The 17,202-nt window shown below is 47.9% G+C and overlaps 1 protein-coding gene across 1 annotated transcript; it reads left to right on the plus strand.

Moving 5' to 3' along the window:
* Positions 1-1,568: 1,568 nt before the first annotated feature.
* Positions 1,569-2,621, plus strand: FGFBP3 (fibroblast growth factor binding protein 3). The gene is made up of 2 exons (XM_040606673.1): positions 1,569-1,630; positions 1,924-2,621. The coding sequence occupies exon 2, from the start codon at positions 2,012-2,014 to the stop codon at positions 2,513-2,515; it is 504 nt and encodes a 167-aa protein (XP_040462607.1). The 5' UTR covers positions 1,569-1,630; positions 1,924-2,011; the 3' UTR covers positions 2,516-2,621.
* Positions 2,622-17,202: the final 14,581 nt, after the last annotated feature.

Raw genomic sequence — 17,202 nt, forward strand, 5'->3', positions numbered from 1 at the left:
TATCAACCGCACCACCCAGCTCGGTGTCGTCTTGAAACCTGCTGAGGGTGCACTCGATCCTACTATGTCATTAACGAAGATACTAAAGAGTGCTGGTCCCAGCACAGACCTCTGAGGGGCACCACTCACCGCTGATCTCCATCTGGACGTTGGACCGCTACCCTCTGGATGCATCCATCCAACCAATTCCTCATCCACCCAACAGTCCCTCCATCAAACCTGTATCTCTCCAATTTAAAGAAAAGGATGTGTGGGGGGCCATGTCAAATATTATTTGTCCAAAGTAGCCCCCTGAGGAAAGATTAGGGGGGTACTAGTACCCCCAAATATCCACGTGTAACTGAGGCACTCAGCTTTGCCAGCCTTTACCCTCCTATAAGCACGGGGGATCTTTAAGGAAGTCACTGTGAAGGAGAGGTGGCACAAGTGGAAAGCCTAAAGCAGGTGTCACATCCCAGTCAGGCTTCATTACAGCAACATGGATCTGGCTGCGCAAGGAAGGCCACGTTCCAGCTCCATTCTGCCGAGTGCTGTGCTGCCGAGCACTGGCCCAGGGGGTGGCTGGCACCAGCTGTCCCCGCACACCGGGACAGGCACTGCCCTGCCAGCGTCCGGGGGCCAGAGCCGGAGCTAGCCTCAGCCCGGCCAGCCTTGGGATAGCTGCCGTTCAGCTGCTGCACTGCACCCACCGCACCATGGTCTGGGGAGCTACCTCCACATCAGTGTAAATATACGGTATAAATATACAGGGGGGATACGAGTGCATCTCTATATACATCCCAGTAATATTTCCAAAAGCTTCTACCAGCTCAGGGGACAGCGTGGACCTGCGCTGCAAGTGCCCAGGGCGAGGAGCATCTCTGTGGCACGGCGCTGGGCTCGGCATGCTGAGCAGGGACACGCTCTTCAGCTGCTGCAGGGACAGCGGGGAGCTGCTGGTAACCCGAGGGCTTGTTGTCTCCGAGCTCAGTAGGAGGGTCAGAGCAACGCGTAGTTTGCAACAGGTCTGCAAAGTACATCACCCCCCATGAAACTGAAGCACATGCAGGGTTTAAGATCCTAATTGCGACGGAAGGTTTCTGAGGCTGGTCTCTGATCTCCCATCCCCAGACGTGCAGCAACATAAAAAGCACGTCTATGTTCTCTTGAAACTTCCGACGTTTTACTCGATTTTTTTTTTTTAAAAACGCATCTTCCCTATATAGAAGCCTGTCTCCACGTTAACAAAAAATAACCACCCTAGCACAACCCACACCGGTATTTTACTTCCGAAATGAGAATCCCTTGTTGTGATCCAGCTCCATCAGCTGCAAGGGAAAACATCCCGGTCCTCGCCCCCCAGAACGCCCCCGCCGGGGGCTGCCCGCCCGGCACCCGGACCCCGCTCCCCCGCGATGGGTTTGCGGTACCGGCGTGCGGTATCCTGGGAGTAAGGGAGGGCTGTCGGGGGACCTGCCGCAAGCCGGTGCCGCCGGGACACGGAGCTCCCCGCGCCGTCCCCCCGCGGGCCGGGGAGGGGCGTCGGCGGGGGCAGCCCCCGGCATTGATAACCCCCGCGCCCGCCGCCCGAGAGCGCAGGCGGCCGCGCAGCGCGCCGTGGGTGCCTCGGGACGCAGCGGGAAGCAGCAGGGTGCGTTGAGGGGAAATCGGGGCGGGGGGAACCGGCGGGGCTCTGGGGGAAGCGCTTTGCCCGGGGCCGGGTCTGGCTGCTGCTTCGGTGCGGCGGGCTCCCGCCTCCCGCTGCCCTGCCCGGGGATCCACACGGCTTCCCGGCCGGGGCGGCCCCGGGGAGCCAGGGTGGGGGAGCAAGCTGAAAGCCCCCGGGGTTGTGACCCTGGAGGGACAAGCCCGCCCTGCGCCCCTCCGCCGGCCCAGCCCCGGGGCGGGCAGCGGGCGGCGGCAGCACTGTCCGTGTCTCCGCAGGGCGCGGAGGATGCGGCCGGCCGGCGGGCCCGGCGCCGGGACGCTCCGTCGCTGAGGCACCGGAGGAGGCTCCCGCGGCGCCGAGGAGATGAGGCTGCCCCTGGCGCTGCTGGCCCTGGCCGCACTGGGGGCCGCCGCCGCCGGCGGGACGGGTCGGGAGGCGGCGCAGGCGGGCCGGTTCTCCACGCCGGAGCGGCACCGGTGCCGCTGGGAGCTGCGCTGGGCGGCGGGGGCCAGCGAGCTGCGGCTGAGCTGCTGGCCGCCGGCGGGCGGCGGGGCGGCGCGGAGCTGCGCCTACCGCGGGGAGCCGCGGCGCTGCCCCGCCTACGGCGCCCGCAGCCGCCAGTACTGGCGGCAGGTGCTGGGCAGGCTGCGGCGGCGGCGGCACCCCTGCGCGCCGGGCGGCCCGCTCAGCGCCCGCCTCTGCGGCCCGGGCCGGGCGCCCCCCGAGGCGCAGCTCCGCCTGCTGCCCGGCCCCGGCGCCTCCCCGCCGCCCGCCACCGCGGGGCCCGGCCAGCACCCGGCGGAGACCTACTGCGCCGAGCGGTGGCACTCGCTGTGCAGCTTCTTCGTCGGCTTCTGGGAGGGCTGAGCCTCCGCCGGCCGCCGCGCCCCGGCCCCCCCAGCCCTCCCCCGCCCGGCTCGGTCCGCGCCCCTCTGTCCCCCTCCAATAAAGCGGTGACTTTTGTGACTGACAAGGAGCGCACGTACGTCTCTTCTCGTCCAAGCCCCGCCACGCTGCCGGGCGCGACACCCGCCAGCCAGGTGACAGCACCCGGGAATGGTGCACCGCGCACCCAAGGTTCTCCAAGGGTGTAAACACCGGGGTACAGCTACTCCCTCCCAGATCAGGTCCTGTGAGACTTAAGGTTAAAGTGACACTGACACTGCCCAGCTAGAAAACCAGGTATTTGTACCCAAACAAGGAACAACCAAGACTTCACTAAGCAGTAAGTCCTGGGAAAAACATCTCTCTGGCTTGCAAAGATTTCACCGGCCCAACAAGCCAGCCCAGGTTGTCCCCACAGAGCAGAGGGTCACTGGCTGACCTCAGGCACATACACACAGAGCACTGGGCGAGAAACCAGCTGTGGCAAGATTCAGAGTCTCGGGAGCAGCTGGGTACGCAGCCGGGGTCAGGGGACTTGGTGCTGCACCTAGCTAATGAGCCAAGGCCACAGTCACGCTCAGAGGGACATAGCGTTGAAGCCGGCAAGCTGTTTTGCCAAGGGGGAAGGGGGCTTTGAGATGTTACCTACTTTATCCACTTAGAAGCACAGTTCTGTGGTGCATTTTGGTACGGAAAGCTCAGGTTTTCCTCAGTCCAGATTTCTGTCCTTCGGACACAACCCACTCCGTTTCTAGGAAGAGGGGCTGCGATTCCTGCAGCCCACAGCTGGCTGCACGTCAGCTCCTCTGCCCCACTGCCTAGCACAGCTGTGCAGAAAGCAGGGGTGCACCAGAGGTGAGTGTGGTTAGGACCTAGCCCCCTTCATTAAAAAAGCTCCTGGGGTCTCACTTGTGCAGAAACTGGAACAACACCTGTCTACAGAGACATGTTTGATTAAGGCTTACATTAATTTAATCATTCTGCAGAGAGACTTTGAAATTGCCCCTGCAGTCACTCAGAGGGCTGCTGCTCATACGTTGTTCCAGAACCAGAACGCTTCAGTGCAACAGCAGACCAAGCACAGAGGAGCAGCATCCCAGCAGCAGTAGAGCACCCATCGTCCTCATACCAGTGATTAAATATCATTGTTTACACACCTGACGGGTGCAGTAAAAGAACGACGTAAGCCATGGATAAAGCAGACAGGGTAACGTCAGAAAGAAAACCCAGTCCCCCTCAAACAGGAGGGTTCAAAGGAGCAGTCACATCAGGAGGCATTAGATGCTTCAAGTTAAAAAAATATATCATTTGGGAAAGCTCCTGGATTAGAAGAGGACACTGGCACTATTTTCACAAGGCTAGCACTCGCTGCCTAACCAGCTCACTGCCTTGGGGAAACACCTCTGTCAGAGCTCCAGCATTACAGATGAGTTTAGCCAGATATATTCTTACAGCAGCATTATTTAGCTTGCTAGGTTACAGCAGTTTACAGACCCAATGCAACTGAGCTAAACCAGAGCTTTAACTATTTCAAATTGAACTTAACCCAGAGAAGAGAGAAGAAATAGTTTCTGGCTTACAGTCCTTACAACCTGGATGCTCAAAATCTGGCAAGATAACAAGTAGTGTTCACTTTCCTTTATGTAAGTTCATAACTTCATAATTGATTGGAGTTGTTTGAGACTGATGAAATACCGCCCAGGGACAAATTCAGTATTACTTTAAAAATTATTTTTTAAAAGCTGAACTAAAGAGTTTTCAGAAAGGTTATGCAACAAACGTTGCTTATTGCTCGTCCTAAATGCGCCCAACCTAGAAAGTAACATGCTTGAAGAAAGGCACATGAAAAGGGGAAAAGCCAACAAAAGCACCAAACCAGAACTGTCACCTGCCTAGCTCTGTAAGTGCATGTGTACCTTCACAACTTCTCCTTTAGCCCTTCTTTTGCACCATTAACCCCCATGTTTAACAGAGTATTTGACTTGACCCTCTACTTTGCAGTCCCTGGACCTGGTTCGTGTGTCGAGTACGGTCCCAGTGTAGGTGAGAGGGGTGGAGGTCAGCCGTGAGCGTGCCCCACTGTGCAGCCCTCCTCCGCTGCCCGGGGCGCATGTGAGCGCCTCTGGTCCTACACAGCCCCAGACACCTGCCCATGACTGCGGGCACTCACGCTCTATATGTTTTAAGGATGGCTATGAGGAGGCCACCAAGAGGCAATAAGGATCTGCCCAGCGTTCTCAAGAGGATCTGGGCTGTTACATGCAACTTTTAGTGCCGAGGTGTATTTTCCTTTACGGCAAGTGGCTTGGGTAATCCTCAGCAGCACTATGCAAAAGCTCGATCATCAATATGTGTGACTTACACATGTGGGAAAAGCTAGTTGTCGTTTTAAAAATGAATTTGTGTGTGTCCTACAAACAGCGGCTTTGTGCAGTGCCCTTAGAGCTTGCATTTCACACCATCAGATGCAAAGGTGGAACACCATGGCAACTGATCTGATTACCCACATCATCCTGCATTTAAAAGCCCAACTAGGAACTCTAAACAAATTCATTGTTTCACTCAAAAGGAATAAGAAAGAGAGAATCCCTTGCTCAGTGTTTCACCACATTATTCCCCTGACTCTTTAAAAGAGCTTAAAGTCTTTCTTATGAGCACCACCAAGTAATGAAACACAACAATCTAAGAACCTGTATTCGTTGCATTTACTGTGGTTAATAACACCAGTGCCTACAGCTGAATAGTAACAAATTTCAGTTTTCATACTTGGGGTACTGCAGACCCCAAAGGCTGGAAAACCACAGTCAGATCATCAGATTTGTCTTTAAGGGTGAAGACCATGGCTTTTTGCTTGCTAACTCAACATTTTTATCCTCTCCCATGGCTAGGTGAGAGTTAACACCACCAGCTAAGCCAACCATGCACAGAAAGGCTTTGTAGCCAAGATCTTCACCTCCAACAGAATCTGTTCCTTTCCAGCCCCTGTGACAGCTCCACCACAACGCATATTTAGTTCAGCCACTCAAACCTGCCCACACACCCACTCTGCAGCCAGCCTTACCTCTGCTCTCCCACTGCCGCCGTAGTGGTCCTTCACCACTTCTCTGCTGGCTTACCTGGCTCCTGCCATCTCATCCTTCCCTTCTTAGCGCTGTCCTGGCCACCCAATGTCCAGGAGCAAACCCTAGGTGCCTGCCCCACCAGCCTGATAAGCTTTCCCAGCCCAGAGGCAGGTGTTCCCAGGCATGATTAATGAGGAGGCACCTTTGCCAGGTGCAGCTGCAGGCTGGGTTATCATCATGAGTGCTGCCAGCTAAATGTATCCTATACTAGACCTATACTGGGTCTGTTTTGCAAGGAAATGCATGAGCTACCTTAAAAAACAAAAGAATCAATTGACTTTTTAGCGTCTGGGTTTTGAATTCTGGGAGCCCTAACTCCTTGGAAGTTTTCAGGGGTAAAAAAAAAAATAAAATCAGCTTTGTGCCATATTACACACACAGCATTGTTTTCTTTCCTTTAGCTCAGGGGTCCTCAAACTTTTTAACCAGGGGGCCGGCGCACAGATGAAGTGGCAGGCAGTCATCTGCGGCTGCTTGGTTTCCCCCCCAACCCCCAGCGGGGTGTGTGTGTTCTGTAAATACCGGGGGCCGGATTGAGGACCCTGGGGGGCCGTATCCAGCCCGCGGGCCGCAGTTTGAGGACCCCTGGTGTAGCTGCTCAGTAGAGATGGTAGCCAGTTTGAACTGACATTTCAGCATGTATTTGTGAGACCACACAAACGTTACCTCAGTGTCTGGTGGTTCCAACAGAATCTCTAGAGCTGGCAATACCATTTTGTGATTTCCCTTTGGAGAGAGATCAGTGATGCTGAATCTGGATATTTTTTCAGTGCAGCTCACATTAATCACTTTTTTTTTTTATACATAGAAAACCCTTGATCTTAATAAATAGCAAATTAATAATCTCTCTTTCACCACGTTCTGATTTTGAAGGGATGATTACAAGATGTCACTAATCTGCAAGGCTAAAGCAGGCAGTAAGCTGTCTTGCTGTTTGCAACAATTCCTTCCTATAAAGTGACATGACAAAATAAATTAAATAAATATTTTTTCACTATCTGAGCAGAGCTGAACTAGGAACAGAAATCTCCAAAGGTGCACCCTAGGAGCGATACAGTGACAGCAGCTTTAGACAGGCATGGCTGTCTTTATTTGAAAACATTTCCATTTCTGTAAGTCAGCTTAACGCCTGTGAGTTATGCTGGACTGAGGTGAGACAAAAGTCCAGCATCCACAAAAGGCTACTGCACTCAGCCCTGTCCGGACAACAGGATTAGCTCTTGTCCTCTGAAGGACCATCCATCCATTTATCCTCGGTTTGTAAAGGGAAACTGGAACTAAAATAAGCCAATGTATGCCAATATACTGCCACATATAGTACACCTATTGCAATTTAAGGTGCCACAGTGTTATTATCATAAACATATTCCAAATACTTATATTTTTGGCTTAGTGGGCACTGGCTGTTGTACGTCCTCAGTGGATTAATAATGCAGCAGTGCACACAAGTACTCTGGCACACACCTACGTTACTAATGCTGACCCCACAAATTACTTTCTCTGTCCTGTGTTCGTTTGTTACATACTCAGGACCTGCAGGCAGAGTCCCCAGTGTTGCTTCTGCTCCTGCTCCCCTCTTCCCAGCCTATTTCAAGACATGCAGTTAGACACAGTGTCGAAAGGCAGCGAGGCTGTGCTGTCTCAGCGCTGACAAGTAAAGGATGATGCTCCCACAAGTGGTACTGGGTCGCTGCTAGCATGAGAATCGCAGTCTGTGGAGGTCTATTTAAAAAAAAAAACACCCAAACTGCCCTTGAAATGGCTGAGCCACAGAGAATGTCACCCAGAAATATTGGTGGACATGAAACTTAAAACAAAGTGGGGGACTGCCAGAGGAGGATGCCAGGAGAAGTGGCGTGGGGACTGGTGGCACACACATCCCTGGCACAGCTGCCAGCCCTAAGGTGGCTGCTCCTGGGAGGGCTCTGAGGTTGCAGACCCCAAACTTTGAGTGGCTCGGTCTTTTGTCCCAGCACACAACAGGAGTTACTCTTCCTGGGTTCTGCGCTAGGCACTTCCATGTGAGAATGCCCAATATTAGGGAAAAAAGCAGGAGGGTGGAGTAGGAGAGAGACACTTGAGCAAGATGTCATCGTTTAGATGTGCAGCAGTGCAAAAATACACTTAGTACTGTATATTGTGACATGTTTGGTCCCAGCCAGACCACAGACTGCCCCCAGCACCCCAATGCCCTGGCCAAGGGGTAGGTGCCGTGGGGTTCGGCACCCACGTGTCCCCCCATCTCTCTGTGGGAGCCCTTAGTGCTGCCCCCCAGCACCGGCACTCGAGGCCCTGTGCAACTAGTGAGACACGTGTGCAAATCTGGCTTATTCCAAAAGCTGGTTAAACTGAGACCTCAGCTAGGCTGGAAAAGTCCTTTATTACATATATTTGTGAGAAATTGTTTTTTGGAGAAGGGCATGTGGTTAGTGTTTTGAGCTACTGGGATTTACACTTATTAGCCTGTCCCGCCACCCCCCGTGAGGCTGAACATCACACAGGCTGCGAGAAAGTTCAGTTTCCTATGAGATAACAAGAGGTAAAGAGAGTCCAGCACAAACTGAGCTTACTTGTCAGGTGTTTTGACACAAACTGGGATTTAACCTGCCTTCCTGCACTGCTGAGGGAAGAAGAGAGCTGGATTTCTGCCTCACTCATGCCTTCACATTCCTCGGAACACTTCACAGTTTCAGCAGGTGAGATCTGGCCAGGCAGTCTCAGCATATGTCATGTTTCCACATCTGATGGTTTGACATTGATGTTTTCCACCTGAGTTTACGACCAGCCTGTTCCAGGGGAGCCTACAAAGGGATGCTATGTTTTTGGAGATTTGTGGTGCATCTTAAAAGCCATCAGGCTATTAACAATTAAGAATAAGGTGGAGGTACACACACAAAAATGAGGAAACTATTCAAGTGGGAACTGGTTGGATAACAGAACCTGAAATCTTTGGGAATTTCTCTTTAAGCACCTCTGACACGTTCTGGGCTCTCTCTTGGGCTGCGAGCCTTGTCTGAGACGCACTGTAAGGCCAAGCAATGCCAGAGGTAAGTGAATGGCAGACTTTGTCATTTTGCCAAACACCAAACCCCTTCCTCTGACATAATTTGGATTTTTAAGAATTCCAAGCTCAGTTCATGAATGCAGTTACATGAAAGAGGCTTTTAACTGTACAGTATTACAGAGTTTAGATTAACTCTCCCAGCCCTCATACTCCTTCCTGATGTGGAAGGGTTCTGTTAAGTACAAGCACGTATAAAATATCTACGGCTTTAGAAACAATTCAGTGTTTTAGGGCTTAACCTTGTTCAGTATGTGCCATGCTTTGTGCCGCGTGTACAGTCTGCGCTGGCCTCTCGGAAGGCAAATATTTTGCCCAATTTATTTCAAGCACTCCAAAGGTTAATGATGCATATTTCTCCGAGGGGGGAGAGGGCGTGAGAGGGGCTGCAAGGTGCAGCCTGAGCTCAGCCCGCATTCCCGCAGGCTGAATAGCAGCACGGCCTGACCGCAGGGCTCTGATTTTACTGTTGGCTCCAGCCTTCCCATGGGAGAGACCCCCGCTGAGCCCTGAGCAGCCCTGGCCTCCCCTGGGCTCCCACGCAGCCCTGGCTGGCAGGGACAAACGCTGGTGGTCGGCCTGGGGGGTCTCAGTGCACCAGGGAAACACATGGGAAACACTGATGGGAAAAAAATAATAATCTATTTTAATATAAAAACTATACACATATGCATAATACATAGTTATGTATAAAAATTGTATATATGTATATATTGGAACTCTGTCCCTGCTGCTGGCCCCTGCACCCTGGATGAGTACGCGCCTTTAGTAACAGCTCACTGTTGGCATGTGCCCTGGGCAGAGGGCTCTGCTGCCTGCTCCGGCAGTGCCACAGACACCCAGCACCATCGCCACGCTGGCACCTGTGTCATGTCATTTACTCACCTGATTTACACCCACTGTAGAGCTGCTGGATCAGCTGGAGAAGTTTTATGTTTATCTGTCAGAGGAAATCTAGGAGTAATTGATCCCTGTAAAATAAGTCTTCTTAGGATTAACTTGTAATTTCAGACCCTAACATGACATTATTTTCTATTTAAACTGTCATAAAATGAGAAAATACTTGATTAAAGTGTCACCGTGAACACAGAATGAAATAATTTCTTATTACACATTCACAAAGTACTGAAGTTAAAGTATCTATTTAACGAAGGAAATACATAGAACAAAATCTGGTCCAATAAAAGAAATCTAAATCCTAAAATGTAAAATGGTATGTAACGTCTACTTTGGCACACATTGATAATTTAATAAAAAAGATCTTAAAGCATTTTATTCTGCAAATTATATCCCGAGCCCCTATTTAGTCCGTCTGCTGGATTCAGCAGACTTTCTTGCATGAGTAAGCAAAGGTCTTAGGTCCCAAAACGTCTATAGGGTTTGAATTCTTAGTTGAAAAAGAGCAAAAAAATCATGCAGTAATTTCTTGGGTTTTTCAGACTATCCTTGTTAACTAGAAAATACATGTATCATCCTCAGAGTTAGTTTAGTGAAATGCAGGAGAAGAAAACCTAGTGGCTGACTTGTCAGAGCTGTGCTTCTTTTCAAATAAAAAAAGTACTGCGCACTTCCCGAAGTCGCTGCCCTTAGCAGCAGCATGATTTGTGCTAACAGGAATAAATATAACCTCGGCCCCATGCGTTTGCTGCTGCTTTTTTGATTTTAAGAGCAAACTCTTTCAAAATTATGAATAAATTTATCACTAGTATCCTTTTGACAGGAAAAGTGTAACAAGACAGCCACACAAGAGAGTATTATTTCATGTTAGTCGAGACAAGATGTTGGGGATTTAGAACTGATCTTTTGTCTCTGCTCAAAGACAAATGGTATAAAATTTATATGCATGCTTCTGTCCTGACAGCAAAGGGCTTCGGCAGGACTCTTGCTGGGAACTAATGGCTCTTGGGGATGCTGCGCTCTGAAGTCCCTCGGCATGAAATGGTCTCTTGCGATTCATCTCCTGTTAATAGTAGCTCCAAGACTACAGTCTCCCTCTTTTTGTTTTTGTGTTTTTTTTTTTTAACGTTCTTTTATCCCGAGCTGAAGCTGCCTCTGTTCTCATTGGAGCAGCGAGGGTGTAGTGTGAAGGTTTTCTCCCCTCAGCTCTATTCTCTCGCAGCCCTCAGCAGACGTCGGGGCAAGCTGGGGGCCCTATGGAGAGTGGGGCCTGATGTCATCCCACCCAGCACGGGGCCAATGAACGTCCCCCGGCCCCACCACACATGTACACATCAACGGCATCTGAATAGCTTCTGGGGGCTTGTAAAGCTTTACTAGTCCACGGTAAATAGCAGTGGCAACGTGACGGTTTGTTTCAATGGATGTCTCTGAGCCAGGAACTTTACAGTGCCATAGTCATGTAGGAAAACAGCACTGGGAAGCAAAAAGTAGGTTGAAGAAGTTGTTATGGTTCTAAGGGAGAAAAAGTCTCCCATTTTCATCATTGGGAGATGAGACGGCCCTGGGGCAGGGGTCAGCCATGTGCAGGGGGCACCCATGGGGAGAACACACTGCTGGGCCACCAAGAGGCTCCGTTGACCCTTTCTGCCCACGCCGGGATGGTCAGGGGAGCCCGCATCACCTGGCGCCGGCTGCCTTCTCCCTTTCAATGTGCCCACGTGGCACATGTGTCTTAGGGATGAAATAACATCACAAAATCAGGACTACGCACCCATGCCACCAGAATATAATCTGTCACAGCTTGCTCTGCCTTTTACGCGGTCCTCACCTGCCATGGTGGCAGAGCTGTTTCATTGCCGCTTTTGCACTCTTTGCTGCCCAAGGAAATTAGACTCAGATGATGGTGTACATCTCTGCCTCTGTAGCTCCTCTGTCCACAAGCTGACGGCACGGTGGGTCTCTCACAGATGATAAATCCTTTCAAGTTATTTAAACTGATTGCAGAGCAGCGCAGACTTCTTGTTGGAAATTTTCAGCCAACTCCTAAATGAGGTTAATGAAAATATTTCCATCAGCAGCACTCGCAGCAAAAGTAATGGGCTCTAGAGAGAAGGCACCGCCAACTTTAAATTAGAGTGGAAGTGAACGTAAAAAACTGGAGTAGAGAAAGCAGAAAATAAGCTGGAAAAGTCATCGTTTCCTGAGGAAGAAAAGCTTATTTATTTTTTACTATTTCCTAGTCTAGGTAAAGGACAAAGTATATATGTACTCTGTAAATTTTAAAGAGCGATTTGCTGGACATCCTTTGTTTTCTCTGCACCTTGGAAATGCCACTCACCACATGCTTGTGCAGTTAAGGCGGTTATCTCATGCTGGCACCCCAAGGCTGGGGAGCATTGCTTACGCCATCAGCTTCAGTCAGCAGGAGCTGGCCTTGCAGCTGGAAGAGGCAGCCTTGTCCTTCTACTTTTTTTTGGTATTGCCCATGTTTTTATGTCAGTGCAAGTGTTTATGCAGCCACACTGCAAATGAAATCAGGGAAGCAGTCTGGGTTGAAGCATTCTGGGGCAGGAGAGGATTCAGCTGGATCAGACCCCCCAGATGGTCATATCGGCATCAGAGAAGGGATGACACAGGAGCTGAAGGGAGTGTCCGAAGCCAGGCAAGCCCAGCTCTTTCAAGGATGGGACGGCCAAAATCTCATTTGAAATGTCTGTAAGTCTGCAGCGTAAGCTGTTCGTTTTTTGCAACTGAATGCAAGTCCACAAGGATTCATTTATTTACGTTTTCCTGTATCTGGTCTGCAGAAATGGTGATTTCAAACTAGCTACCAGCTAGCTAACGGTGTGCACTGTGAATTACACAGCAGAGCTCAGGTGACAGTGCAACTGCCAAACTCCCCCCGCTTATTGGCCAGGGCATCTAGAGCGTGCCAGGCTGTGCCAGCAGCAGCATAGAAAAGCCACGATCTCCGGCTCTAAGGATCACCAAGACCATGAAATCCATGTGGTTACACAGAACTAACTGCAGTTCCGTTTGCCTTCTATCTGTAAATCCTCCAAGTTGTATTTTCTGGGCTTGGGCCAGCCACTTGCAAACTGGAACAACCTCCAGCCCAGTGACAAGTACAGGCTGTAATTTAGCAGCACTGGATGACCAGCACTGAAAACAAAACAAAACCAAACCAAACCACCAAAACCCACAGCGTCCAAGTCTTGTGTGGGGAGGGGGCGAAGGGAAAGAAACAGGCATTTAATGCTAACAGGGGTTTTAGTTAAGTTTTTGTTGATGAAATTAAGCTTTCTAAGACCTTCAATAATTGCTTGAGGCTGTAGAAAGATAGCTTGGGCCAGATCTTTAACTCCTACAGACAACTTCTGTGCACTCTCACAGAAGTGCATTAATCATTCAACTTTGTGTGTGTGTGAGCTCATCCCTCGTGAAAAGCATCCTTCCCTGAGTGAAAGAGCTTATTACAATCACTGCTGCTCTTGATTTGCATTAAGATTGTAACTGGATCAAGCGCAAGAAGTATGATTTCTGCTAGTAAACCAACACAGCTGTATCACTGCCAAGAGTGACTGAACAATGGCAGGATGTCAAGGCAGAAAGCCCTCCCCCGCCCGCCAAATCTATTAAAATGAGCCACGAACACAATACTAATGTGGTAAGTCAGGGCAATATGCAAATGGCTGCATGTCCCAGAAACCCTAATCCTATCAAGAATGCAGAAGATGTTAATTTGACCATCTTTCACAGCTCATAAATCTATCCGTAGCAAAGCCAGGCTGCCAGATGTCATCAAGCAGCACTTCTTTGAGGCTGCAGTCTCAGCACAGACGCCCGATCATGCCTCAGTAAAGACCAATAAAGAGCATTGTTTGTGTGGCCTGAGAGCAGCTTCTCACATTTTGCTACAATAGAGGAAAACAGTGGGAAATGTGAATGACTGATTGGCAGAACTGGTGGTCTCGCTGGCCCCACTTTCCACATACGCAGATATAGATTTCACATGCATTTTACATCATTAGTATGCAGATTAATCTATCTTGCTCTTAACAATTAGTGGTACATGTTCCTTAATTTCTTGAATCCTGAACTATAAATACAAGCTGGACATAGTTGCACTTCTCTCAGGCAGATACTCCTTATTTACTTGAAACTACTTAAAAACAGCACAGCTTTTATTATGATGTGATCTTACTGTCACGATTTAACTCTCAGAATAGAAATATTCTACTTCAAAGCAAGCAGAGTTCTCTAAATCAAAGACCTCTAGAAATATATACTCATTTTTTCCTTCTCACATTCAAGGTTTAAAAATACCAGTTGCAATTTAGGTTCTTTAGTACTGACCAGAATGAATCTAATTTTTACAATGAGCGTGGTGAAACACTGGAACAGGTTGCCCAGAGCTGTAGATGCCCCATCCCTGCAAACATTCAAGGTCAGGTTAGACAGGGCTCTGAGCAACCTGATCTAGTTGAAGATGTCCCTGCTCACTGCAGGGGGGTTGGACTAGGTGACCTTTAAAAGTCCCTTCCCACCCAAACCATTCTATGACAGTTTGCTTTTACCAGGTGTACTTTAAAGCACCACAGCAGATGATATTTTTGTAGGAAGTTACCTGGAGCAAGCTGGATAAACCTCACTTTTATCTAAACTGAAGTGCCTTTCAGCTTCTCAGTGGCCACTGTGACTACCACAGAGCTCTGGGTCAAATGCCCTTGTTCAGAGTTGAGCTGAAAAAAGAAACCAGGCAAAATTATAGAAAATGCTTAGAGAAACATCTGTAGAAAAATGGGAACTTTCAGCAATAAAAAATATGTGGGGCTGTCTGTTATCTATCGCTACAGAGATCCCCATGGAAACTGCTGTTCATTTCGGATGTGTGTATTCCTGTCACATGCCATCCACATCGCTCACACATTTTAGAACATAAAGCTCCAGCCACACAGAACAGACGCCTAGTGCTTCTCTGACCAGGCCCAGAGTCTCTAGCAGGGCAGACTCCGAATCTGGGAGCTGAGGTCTTTAACGCCAGCAAGTCCCATGCTCTGTAACCAGGGAGAAGGTGCAAAAGGCCACCGATAACAGCCCCAGCCTTTCAGGTGACCGCAGGCTGCCACGCTACTTGTTTAGCGACACCTCTGACAGCAGGGTCTCTGGAGCCACCGGTAGCAGTGGTGATGGAGAACGCGATGGGGACCCCGCAGTGTTGCTCAGGGAAGAGAGGCAGATGGTCTGGCTGCCAGAACCTTCCTGAACGACCTGCAAGCCCCTCCTGATGTAAACAAGCAAAAGCTTAGTTCAGGGAGTTAATTTCAGAGATTTGTATCCACCCTTTTCCCTACAGCATTACCTGCCAAAAACCATTCTGATCTCAGTACAAGGGAGAACCAGTGCTAATGAAGCGAGGCTTTATTTTAGGTAGCCACAAGTAAATAAGTCAAGTAATTCCACTGGGTCAAAAGAGGCAAAATGCTAAGAAAAAGAAGGAACCAGAATAACGTTAAGTTTTAAAACTAAAGGGCATACTTCGTGAATTTGCTTGGGAAATCCTGGTTACGTTTTACCTCCAGAATTAGATTCAACAGGGGAGAATTAATGGTGTCTGAGTTTGAGAAGCCAACTGTTCTGGTTAATAACCTTAAAATACTTGTATTGCTAAATTAGGGTATGTATAAATCTAGTTCTGATTAATTTTTCTGAGAATAACAGAATTCTGAAGCAAATATATGCAATTTCATTGTGTTTACAAATACAAAAAAATTCATTATGCTACAGCTAGTAGGTCAGTTACTCCAAACCCACTATTTCATTTCAAGTAGGTTAAAGATGCTGAACCACAAACTCCCCAAAACCTGTACTATAAAATCAGTCCAGTGAAAGAGACATATTAAACATTATTTTTTAAAGCTTTTCTTTTTTTTTTAAAAGGAAAATATGTTATTTATTGATATTGCAATAAAACATCTGTAATACATAACAATGCACCTATTACACAATAATATTTACGCTATTAATTGTACATTGCATTATTACTCTATCTTCTTTAAAAAAAAAAACCAAAACAAAAAAAAAAAACCACAACCAAAATTTGATATATGAAATATTTAACTCACACATTTTGTTAAACTCCTTTACTGAAAAGCTGGCATCTTCTGGGAACGGGGAGGGAAGTCTCAGAAGACAGAAAGCAGGTATACCTAAATCTGTAACTATTTGTTTACAGACCATTTTGTACGAGTCCTTGGCTATTAAAAGTTGCCATACGTGCAAGGTTCTCACCTCTCTTGCCAATTATTGTAATGATTTCAATATTTCTGCTGGACTATTTCCTTACAGCAGACAAACATTACTTATATATGTAAAACAATCCAAAACTGGCTTTAAAGCATGTCCCTGAATAAATAATACCATTTACAGTAAGTGTGAAATATTCCTTTTAATAGGTCCAGGCCTGAAATTACTATTATTTCTTTCTTGCATTTTACAAACATCTGTTCTTTTTATTAGGTTTTCCTGAAATTATAATTGATTAAGTGCACTCTTAATAGCAGGTGATAATTCACAAGAAGTGCCTTGGAATCTAGTCTAATACATAATTACAAAAAAAAGAGCAGGTTTCCATATTTTTTTGTCTAACCCTATCCATAACTGGTTATTCCCATAAAAATTCCCCCCTGGGACGAGTCTGCCCTGTTGAGGACTGCCTGAAATGTGCTAGCACCATCTCATCATTCTGCCACTCTGCCTCATTTCCAGTATGATTATACAAACGCTCAGAAGCTTTTAAAGATATTTAAACTGTTTAGGTGGCATAGATAAATAGGACATTGGATAGAAGGTTCATTTTAAAAGCTTTTTATTTCAGGAATTCAGCAATCTGACTCCACCACAGGTATGACCAGCGCTTTTCTCTGGTTTTGTCTCCTTATCAAGACACTTGGTGCCTTTCATTCCAATTTTGTGTAGGCGATTTCAGATCTTCTCGTATACCACTGACCAGATTTTCTCTGTTAACGTGTCTGCTACAACTCTGAAATACCCAATCAATCCCTCCCGTCCCCTTTTTTTAAGTCCATTTTTTTCTTCAAGTTCTGTCCCTTTAGAAATCCATCTCACTAGCAACATGCTAACCCCTTCACCATTTGTAGAGCTCTAGTCCAAATAGCAGAACATTTTCTTCTCTTAAAACCCATGTTTTTGCAGTTTCTAGTGAATTTTCACATTCCTAATCTTTTCAAATAAACTTAGCATTAGCCCCTTTATTTTGAAGTCAAATTTCTTTGTCTGATCACTGGTTTTAGAATCTTTGCATTAAATAGCATTTTCTATACTACCTGTTTCAGGGGCCTCCTTACTACCGGACTATGCTATCTGCAAAACTGCCCTTATTTATATCATTCTTCAATTATTTATATATCTTCTAGTAACTTACTCTTATGTAGGTTCTTTCCCTAAAGTAGTTCTTTCCACAGATCTTGAATTAGACTTTGTTTTATGAAAACTGGCATTCTAATGATTATTTATTGTTCAAGGTGAAGCCCTTTAATACCAACCCAAAACTAATTTATTTTATT

The sequence above is a fragment of the Falco naumanni genome, chromosome 9 (assembly GCF_017639655.2).
Source record: "Falco naumanni isolate bFalNau1 chromosome 9, bFalNau1.pat, whole genome shotgun sequence".
Taxonomy (NCBI): domain Eukaryota; kingdom Metazoa; phylum Chordata; class Aves; order Falconiformes; family Falconidae; genus Falco; species Falco naumanni.

Coding starts and splice junctions, on each gene's coding strand:
- FGFBP3 (XM_040606673.1), top strand. CDS start 2,012: ATGAGGCTGCCCCTGGCGCTGCTGGCCCTGGCCGCACTGGGGGCCGCC.